At 34.1% G+C, this 17,495-nt stretch overlaps 2 protein-coding genes across 3 annotated transcripts in view; one reads left to right on the top strand and one right to left on the bottom strand.

The window, feature by feature from the left end:
- The window catches only part of LOC136802483 (heme A synthase COX15-like), a 76,455-nt gene that overhangs the window by 55,696 nt on the left and 3,264 nt on the right, over nucleotides 1-17,495 (top strand). For both annotated transcript variants that reach the window (XR_010846015.1, XM_067059212.1), the window contains one exon: nucleotides 17,294-17,448. Coding sequence is in view for 1 of the 2 variants with exons in the window: in XM_067059212.1 (XP_066915313.1) it covers nucleotides 17,294-17,448 (155 nt within the window). In the remaining variant the exon portion in view is untranslated. The remainder of the gene's footprint in view (nucleotides 1-17,293; nucleotides 17,449-17,495) is intronic.
- LOC136802489 (uncharacterized) lies at nucleotides 9,135-14,093 on the bottom strand. Its single transcript, XM_067059218.1, has 3 exons — nucleotides 13,702-14,093; nucleotides 12,990-13,143; nucleotides 9,135-9,649 (listed from the first exon to the last, which is right to left on the bottom strand). Exons 1-3 carry the CDS (start codon nucleotides 13,966-13,968, stop codon nucleotides 9,240-9,242), a joined length of 831 nt encoding a protein of 276 aa, XP_066915319.1. The 5' UTR covers nucleotides 13,969-14,093; the 3' UTR covers nucleotides 9,135-9,239.

Genomic DNA, 17,495 nt, shown 5'->3' on the forward strand with positions numbered 1-17,495 from the left:
AACACAGTCTGAATAGCTCTATGAAAAGAATGACGAGCTTGCTAAAAGCATTGCAATTCCTAAATCGAATCATCAAATCATAATAGCGCGCGTTTCTTCAGTTGATTGTTCTATGTGACAATAGAATGTCCTCTTTAAAAAAACAGACCCTTGATTTAGAATGCTTTGATGTAGAAAATGCCGAGTTAGAAGAAAAACGAATGATCTTCATTTCTAGAAAAGGAGGTCCTCCTTTTATATCCCCCCTCTTCCGCCATACTCCGAGCTTCCCAATTTTGGGGGTGACGAAAAGCACTTTAAAAGAAAAAGGAGACCCTTATCTTTTCAATGAGTCATGAGCGAGTTTCTCATTCCTTTTAGCGACACTTAACAGGTTCGAAATACAATTAATGAGCTAAATGGGAAATAAATTATTCTAAAAGGCTTACGTGGTGGTGGCGTTGTTGTTGTTGTTGTTGTTGTTGTTGTGGTGGTGGTGGTCGGTGGTGGTGTTGTATAAACTTCTTGGTTTAGATAGCAATAAATTTCTGTCTTTCGTTGCTGCCCATTAACCTCCGAACCCACATAGTAGAATCCATTCCTCCTCTTGCCGAGTTGATGCCAAGTTTCACAACTGTCTGCCACTGTAGAATGGTATACGGCGCCTGTCTGATCTTTCAATGCTCGATGCTCCCCATTGGTTGTTTTGAACATGACGTCATATAGATAACACGTTTGACCATTGAAGGCATACGATAAACATACAGGACTGTGGTCGCACATGCTGATACATTGTATGTCAAACTTTGAAGGTCTCCTGGTGAATGGTTGTTCTGATGCGAGGGTTTCATCTTTTGCAATTAATTGGTAAACATTGCTTGCTTTGACAACTTGAAGAAGTGCAGTCATAAATAGAATGATTGGAAAATGCATCTTGAAATAAATCTTCTGCTCTTCTTAGTTTTGTCAACAGATATTTTTCCTGTCTATAATAAACTCCTTTGTTTTTGTTTTTTTGCCTTTTTCGGTCACCACCTCGAAAACCACATAAAAAAGTTAGTTCGCAATACTATGTATGGTCAATAAAATACCGACTAACTACTGTTCATTTTTCTAAATGAAATGAAAAAACCGATTGATCTCTCATTGCAAGGCCTACCGACTTTTTCCGACTCAAACTTGTGACCTCTCTCAGCTTTCGAGTCCGTCGAGGAACTGCGGTATATAATTGAAAAGAAATTCTCGTTTTTTGAATTGTGTACTAGTAATTGACTGATATACAAGGTTCAAAAAGACTTTCGGAAATTGTTTTTTTTAGAGAAAAAATACCTCCTATTTAGGATAGCAATTTATCTCAAAATTATGCAGACACTTTACTTTGTTGACAATTTCTCAGCGTTTATTAATGCTATATTGAAAAGCTATACACCATTGGAAAGATATTTCCATTGAGAATACACATTTTTATAAGAATTAACTATATGAGATCATAAGGCTTCAATAGCTAAACTATTAAGAACAAGTTAAGAACATTTTAAGGCTTTGTGGACTCAAAAATACCCTATTTCTGAAGAAAATGGCCAAAAATAAGAACATGTTAAGAACATTTTTAGGATTAAAACTCAAAAAGTTAATAACATCCGAAAGCGTCAAAAATTTTAGATGTTCTTATAAAAAATACGTGTAATCTAAAGGAAAAAGGATATTTGAAAGCTTGAAAAATGAAGAAGAAAATTGGTTAACCATGGAGTTTGCTAAATTGAATAGGTGCCCGGGTAAAATTTTTCTTGCATGGGTCTATTTTTTTTTGCGTGTGGGTGCGTGGGTTAAAATTTAAAAAGTTTTTTTGCGTGGGTCAATTTCAAAAGCTTATAACTTGAGAACCATAGAACCAAATAAAAAAAATATAAACCAAAGTTTTAATTTGCCTTTCCTCTTTACAATGGAAAAAGAATTTAGTAGAAATTCAAATTATTTCGGACACAGTTACTCTCCAAACCCTTATACTTTTTTCTTGGTCACCCGGTATCGCAAATATGTGAAGTTGCTTACAAAATATTTTCCAATATTGTCCAAATAAAGGTTCTTGAACTTCGGTGTGAAAATTATTCTTCAAGCTAGTTAGACACCCCCGTGTCACAGACCCGCTGGGCACCCCCACCCGCTGAAAAAAAAGCCCAAAATTTTGTCCCCGGGGAAAAAAACGGGCTAAATTTGCCTCCGGGGAATCCCCACTGAAAACTTTTAATCTTTCTAGATCCCCACTAAGTAGCTCTTCAAAATTTTTATTTCCCTGCCGGTCCCCACTGAAACTTGAAGATTTTGAAAAAAACCCCGCTACCCACCTATGCTCAAAAACATCAACAGAATTTATACAAAACTTTAGTTTGAAAACTTATGTTAAAAACTGCTAACTGCTATTCTATCTTTGATTAACTCTTAACTGATAATCTTTATCTTTAAGACTGACTGTTCATTGTCAAGCAACTTCATCCAGCCAGCCAATTTTTTTTGACATCCAATTTAGATTGTCTACCATATTTGTTTTGATTTTGAAATACCTTTAAATATATATTTTGCACGCTCGCAAGCTAAGCGAAACAAACTGACAGATTTCTTTATCTAAGTAGTACGCGCTCAGCTAGGCTAGAAAATCCCGATTTTTTATTATGAACAGGCCTGCTTCTTCATAAAGAATGTGAGACACGGGAAAAACTGTTTACAGTGGTTTTAAACCTTTGTGCTCTTCATGCAGTTTTATGGAGTTTTGATGATTAAAATGGGTTTAAAATAGACTTCTGTTGACCCTGAGAATACTTTAATGGATTTTTATCAGTGTCAGTTTGATGTTTTGTAAACTGTTGTGATTATGATGAAAAGGAAGACAGAGAGAAAACAAACTTGGAAAACTTTGCAAGAAGCTGAGTCCTGAGGGGGACATTTTGTCTGGATTTATTTCTACCTCAAGAAAAAAGAACAGTCACGAGACGAAATTTATACAGGGAAGAGAATGGATATTGTCATTGTAGAAACTCAAAAATTATGGGAATGATTTGCTTTGAATCTTGTTGTGAGGAATTTTTGGAGGATTTTATTTTGTCCATCATGATACAGCATGACCCATGGCCTGCAAAATACAGCAGCAGCAGAAGCATATGATAGGGCTATCTAGTCTAGTGAACAACAAAGACAAAATTGTTGAATTGATTGCATTGAAATAAAACTGTATGCTTATCACACTTACTGTACTGTTTCAACAAACTTGGAAAAAAAAGAAAATTTCGAAATCCCCACTGAAATTTTTATTCTAATTCTGTGTCCCCACTGGTATTTTCTGTCTTTGAAAAATCCCCACTGGATTTCCAAAGAAAATTTTTTATCCCCGCTGAAATTTTAAAAGCCACCGGGTCACTGAGACAGGGGTGTAGTTAGGTTTAACCTAAATAGTTCAGTATATAGTATTCACGCTTTTTTTCAAGAATGGAGTTTTCAATTTCATCATGGATATTTTTAAACTCTTTGGGAAAATCATCCTGAAATATTATTTTATAGTATTCTTAGGTTAGGATGTAAACACAGCCTAAATCTTGCATGCAATATGTACGTCAAGCAAGCATTTGACATTTTTTTTAAAACTTGCAGCATTATTGGGAAATAATTGGCGATTAACAAGTAAAAGGCTCTAAAAATTGCATTCTTAGGTTCAGTTATCAAATTCCATTGTGATGGTATTCTTAACTCTTCGCTTCGAGCATATTCCAATTTTTTTACAAGGGGAAGGGAAGCATCTTTGGGGAGATAAAAATTTCCCTTAAAATCTGAAGATTGACAAGTGCTATGATCTTGAAATTTTAACCAGTGGTAGATATGGATAATTGAGATGATTTACAAAGTTTTGGTGCAACAGAACAATTTCGTTCCCATGAGAATTTGGTATTTTGCACACCAGACTGTAGAATAAACGTTGACCACCTGGCGGAACTCATGAACTACTGGAGCTTTTATCTAGAAATTTTCACCAGTGATATCTGTTGACAATGTAAGACAGAGTACAAAATTTGAATTTTGTTACGCGAGCGGTTGGTTTTTCACTTAAAATGCTCACTTTCAGAATATTTAACAACTCGTTCAATTATGCTGGAATTTTGGCTGTAAGCTTGTTTCATCAATACCTACAGTAACACTTTTCAAAATTTCAAATCAATAGTATTTTCTAATCACTAGATACCAGTACCCTAGGGCTGTTTAGGCAAAAGATACCAACATGTGGCAAGATTTAACCTCTGTCCCAAAAGTTAGAGGGGGTCCTATTTTCGGTATTTTCTAAGAACGATGACGTCATCAGTTTAACATGAGTCACACTTTTCCTTTAACGCAGCACATATTTGTAATCAAAGAGAGATTCAAAACTAAAAAGTTGACAAAAGTTGAGAACTGACCCTAAATCCTTTAAAGGTTTCGTTTTTAAATAAGAGTGATATCATTTTGCTTACTCATCAATTTTAATTCACAAGCTTTTTCACATTGGGTTGACACGGATGTGGAGCAAGATTGGTCAGAAAAAGGAAAATAAAAACATTTTTTTGCTAAAATCAGCATAATATAACAATAGGCAAATACTGCCCTAATATGAAATATGCGTCTGATATGAAACGGGAACACTTATGTAAAAATAAAACCTTTAAGTCTACTAAATTGAATAATATTTAAATACAAAATCCAAGAAAAGTCTTGAAATTGAAAGAAGTTCAAAAGTGAAAGTGCAATCAAAATGAATGAATGAATGATTGATATGAAATCTTGATTTGAGTAAAGTTATTGAGTAAGTAATAGTTATCGGACTGTCAGATAACTGGTTTATCGGTGACCCAAAAAATGCACTTTTTGTGTCGGAAAAATATCGCAGGGCACTTTTGTAGCAAAGTGACGTTAGATTGCTGCTACCGCTACAATGCAACAACATCTTTTCGTCAATTTATATTTTATACATGTAAAATACAAGATATATTGTACTCTTTTTAACCAATCAGATTGCAGATATTTTTTGGATCGCCGATAAATTGAAATATTTGAAAACTATATATTTGAATCAGAAGCCATATTGTATTTAAATGGCGACTCTTCAAAGTCTAAGTGACAACTGAATGATGATGTGTGATGGTGTGGTTTTGAAGTATGATATATAAACAAAGTGAATAAATACTAAACATAGTGGACAAAATTGATAAATAAATGAATTAATTTCTATGCATTAAATATCTTAAATAAACTTGAAATGAGATTTATATTAATTTTCGCGGTTTTTAACTCTCAAAATTTTTCGCAGGGTCAAATGTTCGCGATTTTGACGAAAAACCGCGAAAAACACTAAATTTAATTCCCGCGAAAATTAGTTCCAATAAGGTATGACTTAATTACTAGAAATTTTGAAATTTTGCAATCCTGAGAGTCAATTTTGCTCATGCAACAATCAGGTGGCGATGACGTCATCAATGATGCCGAAACTTTCACCAAAGATGTCAATTCATACTAGGTGCACTCTTGCAAAATTTAAAGTCGATTGGATAAATATTTCAGAAGTTATCAAAAAATTGGTTTTCAAGTCAATCTCACTCACATCCCTTAAACAGTTCTAACTTCTTCGCGGGAACTACTTTCACCTGAGACAAACACGTGACTGATTATTTTCTCAGTCTTCACTGAACCTGATTTTGACTTCAACATAGTTGTTATTCTGCCATTGCACTAGATGTCTAAATCCGGTATAGGCATACTTAGCTTCAGCATATTTCGTATTTGGTGAAACTCCAATGAATGCATACCCGTTTTGGTATAAGGTTCCATGATAAGAAATCCTGTCATAACTATTTTTGAAATCAGGATTCTCGTAGAAAATCTTGTTGGTACCATCATAACTTGTTCCTTTGTGTTGGATAAATTTAGCTTGAGTTGATGCATATGACCATAATTTGACTCCTTGGTTATCAGTACGATTACCAATGTTGAAGTAGAGATCTCCATAGATAAGACAGCTCCCTGGGTTGTTGTTGCAAAAGATTCTGACTTCAATGTACAGTTTGAATGTCATAACTGTTAAAATAAAAAGCATATATATAAAAGGGGTTGTTAGTTGTGATTTAGAGCTGTCGTTGAAAGAGATTCTCAAACAGTAAAGTTCAAATTAGCAAGCACCTCACTAAAAACCGGGATTTTTCATCTCGTTTCTTAGTGAGTTCCACTTTGACGATTTTTGAAAAAAAGAAGCCTTTCAAGTGTTTTGACGCAAGTTCCCCTACTGCAAAGGCTTTCAAAAGTTTAAAATGTCGTCAAAAAATCGAATGTTTGGAGCCAAAAAACCTGGGCCCAAAACATTCGAAAAAGTCGCAAAGTTGAATTATAGGCTAACTTTAAATTAGCCGATCGTCAGTTTAATGAACGGTCATCGGTTCATTAGCCTATATCGAAAGAAGAAAATGTAATTAGAGCGAGACTAAAATTAAGAACGTCTGATGTATTTCTTTCTTAATATACCTCGAAAACTGATCACTCGCCAAATTAAATCCCCGCAAAATTTAACAAAGAGAATATGTGAAAAAATCACAACTTTTTAGTATATTTTATGGTAATTTTCACCCATTTCAGAGTTTCAAAATTTCCAATTCGCCAAATTAAATCCCCGCCCAATTTTACGAAATTGATCTATCGCCAAATTAAATCCACGCCAAAATTAATCCACTTAAGGTAATTTCCATCTCGAAAGATCTTTGGGATCGAACTCTTCCATTCAATAGTGTTCATGCTTATAAGAAAACGTGCATAGTAGAAAAATATTTTGAAATTTCCAGTGCGATACTTACGTGGGGGCTGGGTTGTTGTTAGAGCGGTTGTCGTTGTCGGAGGCGGTGTTGTGATCGAGGAGGCGATCAATTCCCCAGGATTCGTTATAATAGTACTGTCATCTTGAGTTGAAAATTCAATCTGCAAGAAGTTTATGCTAATTTGTTATATCTGAGATAAAAATTTGGAGCAAACCTTTTGCACTACTTTAACCAAAATATTCATTCAAATCTTTATTAAAAAATCAAATCATTGTAACAAAAGAAACAAGACGACTTGAAGTCGAAAATTTCGCCTAGAATTTGAACTGCATGGGAAAAACAAGAAGTAGAGATTGAAGCTAATCTGAAATCTACTTTACATCGAGCCTTGATGAAACAATTTTACAAGAACAACGAGGCTTAAAATCGCTAAAAAAATTAAGACCGATTTAAGAAGAATTGTTGTTTAATTTTTAAGAACTCTTATAAAGTATATGCTTATAAAAGATAAATATGCTCATATTGCACGCCATCCCTTGTTTATTTTGTAAGAACTAATTACGGAAAGGTATATCACCGTCTATGCAAGAGTTATCGATTTGATTCTTATAAAGTATATGCTTATAAGAAAAATAAATATGCTCATATTGTGCGCCATCCCTTGCTTACTTTGTAAGAACTAATTACCGAAAGGTATATCACTGTCTATCAAGAGTTATTGATTTGATTCTTATAAAGTATATGTTTACAAGAAAAATGAATATGCTCATATTGTGCGCCGTCCCTTGTTTACTTTGTAAGAACTAATTACCGAAAAGTATGTCACCATCTATCAAAAGTTATTGATTTGATTCTTATAAAGTAAATGCTTATAAGAAAAATAAATATGCTCATATTGTACGCCATCCCTTGTTTATTTTGTAAGAACTAATTACCGAAGGGTATATCACCGTCTATCAAGAGTTATTGATTTGATTCTTATAAAGTGAATGCTTATAAGAAAAATGAATATGCTCATATTGTGCGCCGTCCCTTGTTTACTTTGTAAGAACTTATTACCGAAAGGTATGTCACAATCTATCAAGAGTTATTGATTTGATTCTTATAAAGTAAATGCTTATAAGAAAAACGAATATGCTCATATTGTGCGCCATCTCTTGTTTACTTTGTAAAAACTAATTACCGAAAGATATATGTTCATATTGTGCACCGTCCTTTGTTTACTTTGTAAGAACTAATTACCGAAAGGTATATCACCGTCTATCAAGAGTTATTGATTTGATTCTTATAAAGTATATGCTTATAAAAAATAAATATGCTCATTTTGTGCGCCATCCCTTGTTTACTTTGAAGAACTAATTACCGAAAGGTATATCACCGTCTATCAAGAGTTATTGGTTTGAATCTTATAAAGTATATGCTTATAAGAAAATAAAGAAAAAATCAAAACTGTGTGACGTAATCCAAAGAAAACCCGCGAAAATTGTCCGTGGTTATACGAGCGTGTAATTTGTAAATTAAGTTTAGTTAGTTTTTTTCCGATGACAACGTTTATTCTCAAAAATGTCAAAAAGTAAAAAAAAAATATATTTTTCTGTTTTAAAACTCTTCAGTGATTGCCTTTCTATTATTTAAATTCTCAAATTCAATTTTGTTTAATTTTTCGCTACCGCGAGTCTGAATAGATTTAATCAAACAAACCAATCTTATCTTTTTCTTGGGTTGTCAAACTTGAATTATAAGGAGGATTGAAAAAAATACTAGCCATAGTGATACTTTTGTGAATATGACATTTATTTACTACAATTTCTGTTTTCAAATAAAAATGAAATCAGAAAGTATCAACAAAAAAAAGTCTAGCCAGACGAATTTCGCGAGATTATAAATTATCATATTAAATTAAAATATTATATTAAAAGTCATTATTTTTTGTGCCCAGTAGGGACTTGACTTTTAACCTGCTCTTTAAAGATTTTATCTGAAAAAGTATTCTTTTAATCTACTTAGTTTCTTTTACCTAAAAAGCTTAAAAATTAGCAATTATCGCCACAGTTATGAATTTTGAGGCACAGATTACTTTTTTTCTTTTTCAGGTTTCGTTCAAACGTTAGCCTCGTATTATTTACGACGTTGTTCTTATAAAAAAGTGTGTTATTTGGGAAATTTTGTTTTTGAATAACAATTTCCTAACTTTGTGGGATGCAAAGAGAAACACCATTCTATGGGGTATACATTGTGGTACATTTACCCCTTACTTATCAAGTAACTTTTTCTTCATGAAAAGCTATTATTTTATACAAAATGACAGATTATTTAAAACTTAAACCTATTCATATTCATTGTCCATCGTGCTTCCTCGCTTGAACAATACATGTGGAGAAATTAGGAAGTTTATATAAAAAAAATAGTTTTACTGTTTTTTTTTTGTTCCTTTCTTTAAGGTTACTTCTCATATATGATTCGCACTTCAACCCAATCGCTACCATATTTTTTTTTTCGACTGTGGTGGACCCCGAACACGTCTCTAGCATAGATATAGACATTACTAAATGTAGCAATTGTGTCATCCCCTGTTATGTCTGATTCTTTGATAGTACCAGAGATACTGATTTTATCGTTGCTGGTTTGAAAGGCTTCGTATTCTTGAAATGACTTAGTGACACTGTAGTATTTTGGTGTCCTCTCATTAATTTCGACGGTGCTGCTTCCTGATACCGGACCCCATATAGCGATATTTTGATTCGACGCTCTGTTTCCAATATTAAGTTTAAGTGATCCATAAATCTCACACGTGCTCCCTGCATCATCGTAGCAGTAGATGCTGATACGAATACTCATAGTGTAGGTTTGTACTAAAATCAAAATACGAAGGGCTTCAAAGTTGTTTGAGTTATAATTTCGAGTAATAGAGACTGGCTTATAAAGGCCGGTCTCCACTTGCGCGCGCTTCAATCGCACTTTTCGAGCAAAGCTTCAACGCTATTGGTAAAAAAAAAGAAACAATTCCATTGGCGAGATCTGACGTAACGGTTGAAAAAACTTTTTTTCGAGTGCGCGCTACATTTTCATGACATAATCTTTTTGCAAGCAAAAAGGATTGAATCCAAAAAGTGCCGCAATTAGAGACCGGTCTTAAAGGTATTGTTAACTACAATCCCGGGCAAAAGTCTGTAGAATTCTCAAAAGTTCCCCAGAATAAATATGGTCACTAAGTCACTAAAGAAAATTCACCAAACTGGCAGCACAAGTGGCTTATGGTAAAGTAAACTGACAACGTTAATCGTTGTGATTTTTGACTCGTTGGCGAAATTTCAAAAAAACAAACTAGGCTATATTAGGCTATTTTTGACCTTATTGGTCAAAGCTTAGGTCAAAGAGCAATTTTCTTTTCTTTCTGCTGAACCAATAAGCTCAATACACTTCTATCGACTTCAAAAGAAAATGACGATTTCAAAATGAAACAAGACGACTTAAAGTCGAAAATTTCGCATAATATTTGAACATCAACGACGAAGACGCGTGAAACGTGACTCCTGCAGCATTATGGATTTTGAATGAAGCGTTACACAAAATATACACATTGTAGTACACAAAGGTCGTAGATACCCTGTTTTCTTATGAAAAATCTGAATAAAAACAAAAAGATTCCTAAAACATGCGACTAAAAAATTCCTTTTTATAAGCGTAAAAAAGATCTTTTAATTGGGTTCAGAATAAATCAGAGAACTGCAATATACTTGAGAAAAATAATTTTAAAATTTTTTGAAAATGAAGAAAAAAAAAGAACTTTCCATTCTTTGATGCCAGAGACTTCATTTTGTGCACCACCCTCAAAATTATTGGGCTTTTCCCGAAAAAATTTGAATATTGCAGAATATTGTAGGGGGGGGGGTTGGAGGATATAAATTTTTTTTGAAATTTACCCTGTGACTTTTGACCCACAGACAGCAGGTCTAACCCCCCGTACAGCAGGTCTAACTCTCTGACAAACATCAGTTGACTCCATGGACAATCAAAACTACCCTAAAACAGAGCAAAATTACCCCAAACAGAGCAAGTTTACCCATCCACCGGACAAGGCAAATTTTGTAGATTTTTCATTAACCCCCCTCCCTGGACACTATATTCTCTACCCCCCCCCCCATGTATAGGCATTTTCTGGCAGAGGCCATTAAAGGCAAAAAGCAGTTGAGCTCAAGCTTCTGAACTAGAAAATGGCAGGGTAAAATCTAGCCAACTTTAAGCTTTAAATAAATAATACTCGTTGAGATTAAAATTTTCCCAAATTTCAACACAAAAATCCATATAAAAATATATTAACTTAAGGATACAGACTTCGGTCAAGATATAATATGGGGACTTATTTACCACCTGTCACTCAAATTTTCCCACCACATACTAATTGACTAAACCTCACTAAAAGTGATGCAATTATTTTCAATTTTCAATTATTTTCTGATGCTATAATAGACCTTTAAAATTAATTATTTCTAGGTTGACCGTAAATCTTTCAAAATCATAAAATAAATGTTTACACACCAGTGAAAGTAGTAAGTGCTAAAAACAGTAAAAGAATCAATATTATATTTATACGTAATTGATTAATGGCCCTTCTAGAAAATCACAACAAAGAATCCTTTATGCTCTAACTGCATCCCATTAACACAAACCTTCCCCAACCTCTTGTTGGTTATCCCGGGGTGAGATTCCAAAAAAGTATCAAGAATCTTAGTGCGGAAATGGGAATCTCATACAAAACAACGGTACCACTGGAGTTTTTAATGATTCAAAATGAAAATCCAGATTGGCAAAAGAGGTATCAAGATCGATGAAGTTTGATTAAAGCACAATTAGTTTGATTTATTACCATTCTTTTTACACTCTGATGGCTTATTAGTAGACCCACGATAAAGCTTAAAGAGCAGGCCAATATCTATCATCCCATCGACCAAGCGATGTCAATCGAACTGTTTGATTACTGAACCAAATCCAACAGTCATCGAACCAATAAATTCCGGTTAGTTTGATTGATGTACGATGTGTTTGATTGAGCTGTTGCGCTAGCAATAACTAGAATCATTTAAGCTACAAAAACACTGATTGGATTTAATCGAACTGCAATGTAAGTAATCAAACTTTAATCAAACATCAAACTGAAGATTTTCTGGCAAAGTTCTATTACTGTTAAATTAAGTTCGATAATCGAACACCTATCGTTCGATTTCGTTCGATGTGTTCAATTACCAAAATCGGTTTAATTGATCATCATCGCCTGGCATCGGCGAGGAAAAGCTGGAACCTTTACTTAAACCAAACTCATCGAACACCAATCAAACAATCAAACTTCATCAGATAAAAAACTGTCATCAAACTTATAGGTATAATCAAACTAATCAAAAAATTTTCTTACCAAATTAGGCTCAGTAATCAAACAGCTAAATCGTTCGATTTCGTTGGATAGCTCGACAGTTCGATTACGGAAATAATTGCTGAATTTCAATTGACATGATGATATTTCTAGGAAATATATACATGGAAAAACTTGCTAAACCAGACTGTTTGTCACAACTGGTTAATATTTAACACATAACTATCTGGTGAAAAAAGGAAAAAAAGATCATACCTGTGCTGTTTGTAGTTTCAGTAAAGAAGAGGGTTTTATGTGTGAGTGTTGTTGTTGTGTAAAATTAACTCTTTTTATACTACTCACTGAGCATTATCAATTTATTGGTGCATTCACTAACTACACAAACATAAAATACTTAGTAGTAAACGAATAATAAACCTCTAAATACTCTACAAAAGACCAGAAAACATGATAAAAATTTATACATCTCAAGTTTCAAAAGCATGCGTGCAATCAAGCAGCCATTAAAAAATTATCATGATGAAGATAGATGTTTACAAAGGCTTGGTTACACTTCTTGCACTAGCGTATTTTAATTATTAAGAAAAGCGCTGTTTTTTATCTTTGTGAGTGAGTCCACTTTTAGAACATTGGCCGTAGTACGCCCGCAGCCAAACGCCCACGCCATAATTTACGCCCAAAAAATTTTCTCGCCACACACACACACACACACACACACATAGAAAGACTATCGTAATACTTTCGCTATGCGAAATTAATAAGGAATTACATAGACCTATACCCGACATTGGTTTGCTTGAAATTTTAAATTAGAATTTACTCACGTTGTGGCTGAGTTGTAGGGGTGACAGTCGTCGTCGCTGTTGTTGTTGTTGTTGTTGTTGTTGATGTTGTCGTTGTCGTTGTCGTTGTCGTTGTTGTTGGGGATGTTGTTGGACTAGGATGTTGAACTTGCCTCTCTTCGTACGAGAATTCAGCCTGAAAAGTTTAAAATTGTATTACCACAAAATCATGAGAAAAGTTTTTTGGCTGACATTTGAAATGTCGAGTTAGCCTAAGATATGTTCCCTTCACACCTCCATGGAAGTGGGGGATAGATTTGTGGACCCTCTCAAACTTTTATTCGAATCTTTCTTTAACTCGAATTGATTTTTAGTACCCGTCAAGGGGGATACTTCTGTTTTCAAAATGCTTTCTATAATTCGAACCTCCAAGTAATTCTAATTAGCGAAAGACAACTAAAGAGTCCATACACTCCCTTCTCACAGACCCGGTAGAATTTTTTCAGCCAGTGGGGATAAAAATAACGGACTGAAACTCGATGGGGATTGATATTCCCATATTCTCTTGTTTAGTCAGGAAATTCAGTGGGGATGGGAAAAATAGCATAATATTTTGCAGTGATGATAGCTTTATTTGACTATTTTCAGTGGGGACAAAAATTGGAGTATAATTTTCCACAGGGGACGATATTTTGGCCATTTTTTCCAGTGGGAAGGCCTTGCTTAAATTTTAATGGTAGAAAACATTGTTTACTTTTTTATAAATCAGTCCATTTTTAACGTCCTCAGTATAAACAGAATCTTGAACTTTATCCAAACAATAACATTTCTTATCTTCAGTGTAGAAAGGTGTTTTCTTTAAACGTTGACATTGGAAAGTACATTCAACTGCTGAACGTGCAAATTCAACAAATGTGGCGTTGTCTACAGACGTCTGAACTTGGTCACTTTTATAAAGACAACAAAATCCTGTCGTCCATAGTTTAAATAATACCAGTAGGTGACAGTCAAAATAATTCATGTCTTAGTAAAATTCGATGAAAAATTTGATCTTATTTATCTGAGCAACTGTTAAAAATTCTCTCAAAAATTCTTTCTATCTCCACAAATGAATTCTTCACTGAATTTTTGTCTTTGAGCCGTTTATATTTCAGAAATTTTGATAGGATATAAAGAAATCACACAATATCATCTTCCGAATATTCAATCAAACTTAGAATTATATACACGCTTTTTTTATAAGAATACACTTTATAAGAATGTCCATGGTGAAAATGGCCAAAAAATTAAGAATATGCTAAGAATATCATCATCATGGAATTTTGCTACTCAAGCTAAGAATGTCATTTTTAGAGCATTTTAAATTATAAATTGCTAATTACCCCCAAGTAAAAAGAATGCTGAAAGAATATCCATGATGAAATGGATTTACACCATTCTTATAAAAAAAAAACGTGTATTACAAATATGTCGATATGATGATAATTTTATTTCTTTAAATCTAAATTATATATTTGGAATCTATAGATATGCAGACGGTGAAAGTTCCATTTTGTAAACAAAGTAACTTTAATTCACCCGATGCAATGACTCGATGCTTGGAGTCGGGTTTACTGTTTTTGTAGTCTACAACTCAATACTATTAAGACATGTTTTCAATATGAAAGTCAAAATCTTTTGAGCCTCCGAATGTTCCTAAATTTCTTGCTAAAAGTATTCTTAAAATATTTTTTATTTTCAGCATTTTCAGAGTACTTTAGTGTAATTTCATAAAGAAAAATTGCAATGTGCAATGTGCGGAGTAATCAGGATCTCCTCGGAGATCAGTTTATACCTAATTTATTCTCTGAAAGACAGATAAAACCCAATGCTACATAATGTTTTGGCTGAAAGTGTTCTTAAAATATTTTTACTTTCAGTATAACAGATTGTTTTAGTGTAATTCCCTAAACAATTGCATGCTTTTAGAGTGCACAAAGCTATAGAATGGTCCTTAAAAGAATCTATCTGAAATATTTTTTTCTTTAACTAAATTCAAAAAGAAAGCCCAACAAAGAGAGATTTTACACCTCATCTCATAACAGATCATCCCTTCTGCTTCAGGCTCTGATTTAAAGAGATGTGGCGTATGTAATGATTATGACCTGGTTCTTCAGGCAAAACATTCAAAACCAGGTTGTCTTTTGCACGAAAACTGCAACGTTTTATTGGTCCAGCGCGCAGCAGAATGGACCTTTAAAAAGCAACTGATCGAAAAGATTTTGTCTTTGTCGGGGCTTGTGCGCGCAATAAATTAACAAGTCCAGGCTAAACCAACCGCCGATCCAAAATTTTTGCCCCGCTTACCCGCGCGATGTTTGACCTATGTTTTGGATTGAATTGGTAGTAGAGTCAAATTTCCCGGTTAGATTAAAGGGTTGTTTCAGGTAGGGCCAGGTAGGGTTAGGGCTAGGGTTGGGGATGGGGATGGGAGTTAACCCCTGGTTAGGGTTTTAGCCTCCGGGTAAAGTTTGGAGTAAATACCATGTTTATAAGCAACTTTGAACTCCTTAATGCAGTTGTGACTGGATGGCCGAGTGGTTAAGGCGCTGGCGTTCAAATCATAGGTGCTTTGTGTATAGTGGGTTTGAATCCCATCGGCGGTAAAAGTTTCGAATATTCTAGTCTAGCATGCTAGACGACTTAACTCAGTAAAAAATAGGAAGTAGAAAACTTGACAGGAGCATCAATATAGTCGTCTAGAATATTTTGTGCACAACAAACTTTTCATAAAAATTCTCTTTTTTCATGTTTTTGGATAACATTTTCAGGGGGTCTTGTTGGTTTGTTTTGGTTTGGTTTTTTTTTCTTTCACTTAGAAATTCTCATTGGCTGAAAATTTTATTTGTTTATATATTTTGTTGTATATGATTGTTTTCTCACCCCGCAGAAATCTGCGGGCCCTGCTGGAACTCCCGTAAGCTACGGAAACCACCTTAGCCCAGTCGTTTATTTTAACCATATCCCGACATAAAAATTTCCCGCTTTCAACAAAAACGTTATAAACGACTGGATTCCCAGTCTACGAATATTCGGGAAATGCATCAAAAACTTTCAAAACTTAGCAATACAAAGAAAGTATCAAAGAATAGATGCTCAGAGTGGAGGATGGGAAGGAAATTTTTTTGCGTCACTTAAGGAACCCGGTACGAACGACATTCGGTTATTGCCACGTCAGCTGGACCTTCACGCCGCTCCGGCTTCTTGTGTTTATGTTATGTTTATGTCGTTAGTTTTGGTGCGATTGTTTATCTTAAGTCAATTGACACGTTAGAAAGCATATTTGATATTCATCCTAAATCTGGATGAAAAAAGATCAAAGCGGTCCGCCAACCCGGGTAGATTCTTTCTTTTATTGAGCTATGACCTATGATCTTCAGACTGAATACGTGCAATGCGCGGAGTACTCAGGATCTCCTCGGAGATTGTAAACTAATTTGTTAGCTAAATAGATTGTATACCCAAATCAATCTGAAAGGTCATTTGTCACGTTTATAATGGCGGGTGTTCTTAATCGCTTCATACATTTTTATTTCAATTGAAGAATATATAATGTCTACAATTTTGTTTGACATAAGTTCTCAGGCGAACATAAATCATAAATTAACAGACAATGTCCCCCCAAAAAGCGACAAAAATTTTACATAGAATAAAACTTTTCATTTTAAATCTTCTTCATTTTATACATACATAGATAGATAACCAAGAGTATTTTAAATAGATATTTCCACAACATGGGTTCTTACACTATTCTAACGTCCGATTCTTGCTCTTTTCTTTATCTCCACAAAATTACGGAATATATTTCAAAAGAATGAAAGGAGTTTTTCAGGACAAATTTCTCAAATCATCTTACAGTCAACTCTCTCTAATTCGAACCTCTATTATTCCTCTAAAATATTGGGCCCCTCAGCTGAAAAGTTGTTTAAAGGGTTTAAATTATTCTCTGTAATTCGAAACATTCTCCAATTCGAAGAAAATCTTTGTCCCCACGACGATCGAATTAGATCGAATTAATTGTATCATTAAAGATTGTTAAAGATTTTATTTTTACATAAGAGTTCCCGTTTCATATCAGACACGTATTTCTTATCAGGACAGTGGTCTGCCTATTGTTATATTATGCTGATATAAGCAAAAAATTCTTTTCCTTTTTCTGACCAATCTTGCTCCAGATCCGTGTCAATCCAATGTGAAAAAGGTTGCAAATTAAAATTGATGACTAAGCAATATCACTCTTATTTAAAAAAACATAACCTTTAATGTGACAAAAATAACGAAATATTTTTTTCTCTCTTATCCATCAGGTGCGTTTGTAGCAGGACTTGAAGCAGGCTTGGTATACAATTCATTCCCTAAATTTGCGGACCGTTGGATACCGTCAGATATTGCAGCCATCAATCCCTGGTGGAGAAATATGTTCGAAAATCCAACAACCACACAATTTAATCATCGACTTTTGGTATGATTGTTTCTTTCACAACTCATTAATAGAGTCCACCCCACAGA

This window comes from Clytia hemisphaerica, unplaced genomic scaffold (genome assembly GCF_902728285.1).
Source record: "Clytia hemisphaerica strain Z4C2 unplaced genomic scaffold, Clytia hemisphaerica genome assembly, whole genome shotgun sequence".
In the NCBI taxonomy this organism is placed as follows: Eukaryota; Metazoa; Cnidaria; class Hydrozoa; order Leptothecata; family Clytiidae; genus Clytia; species Clytia hemisphaerica.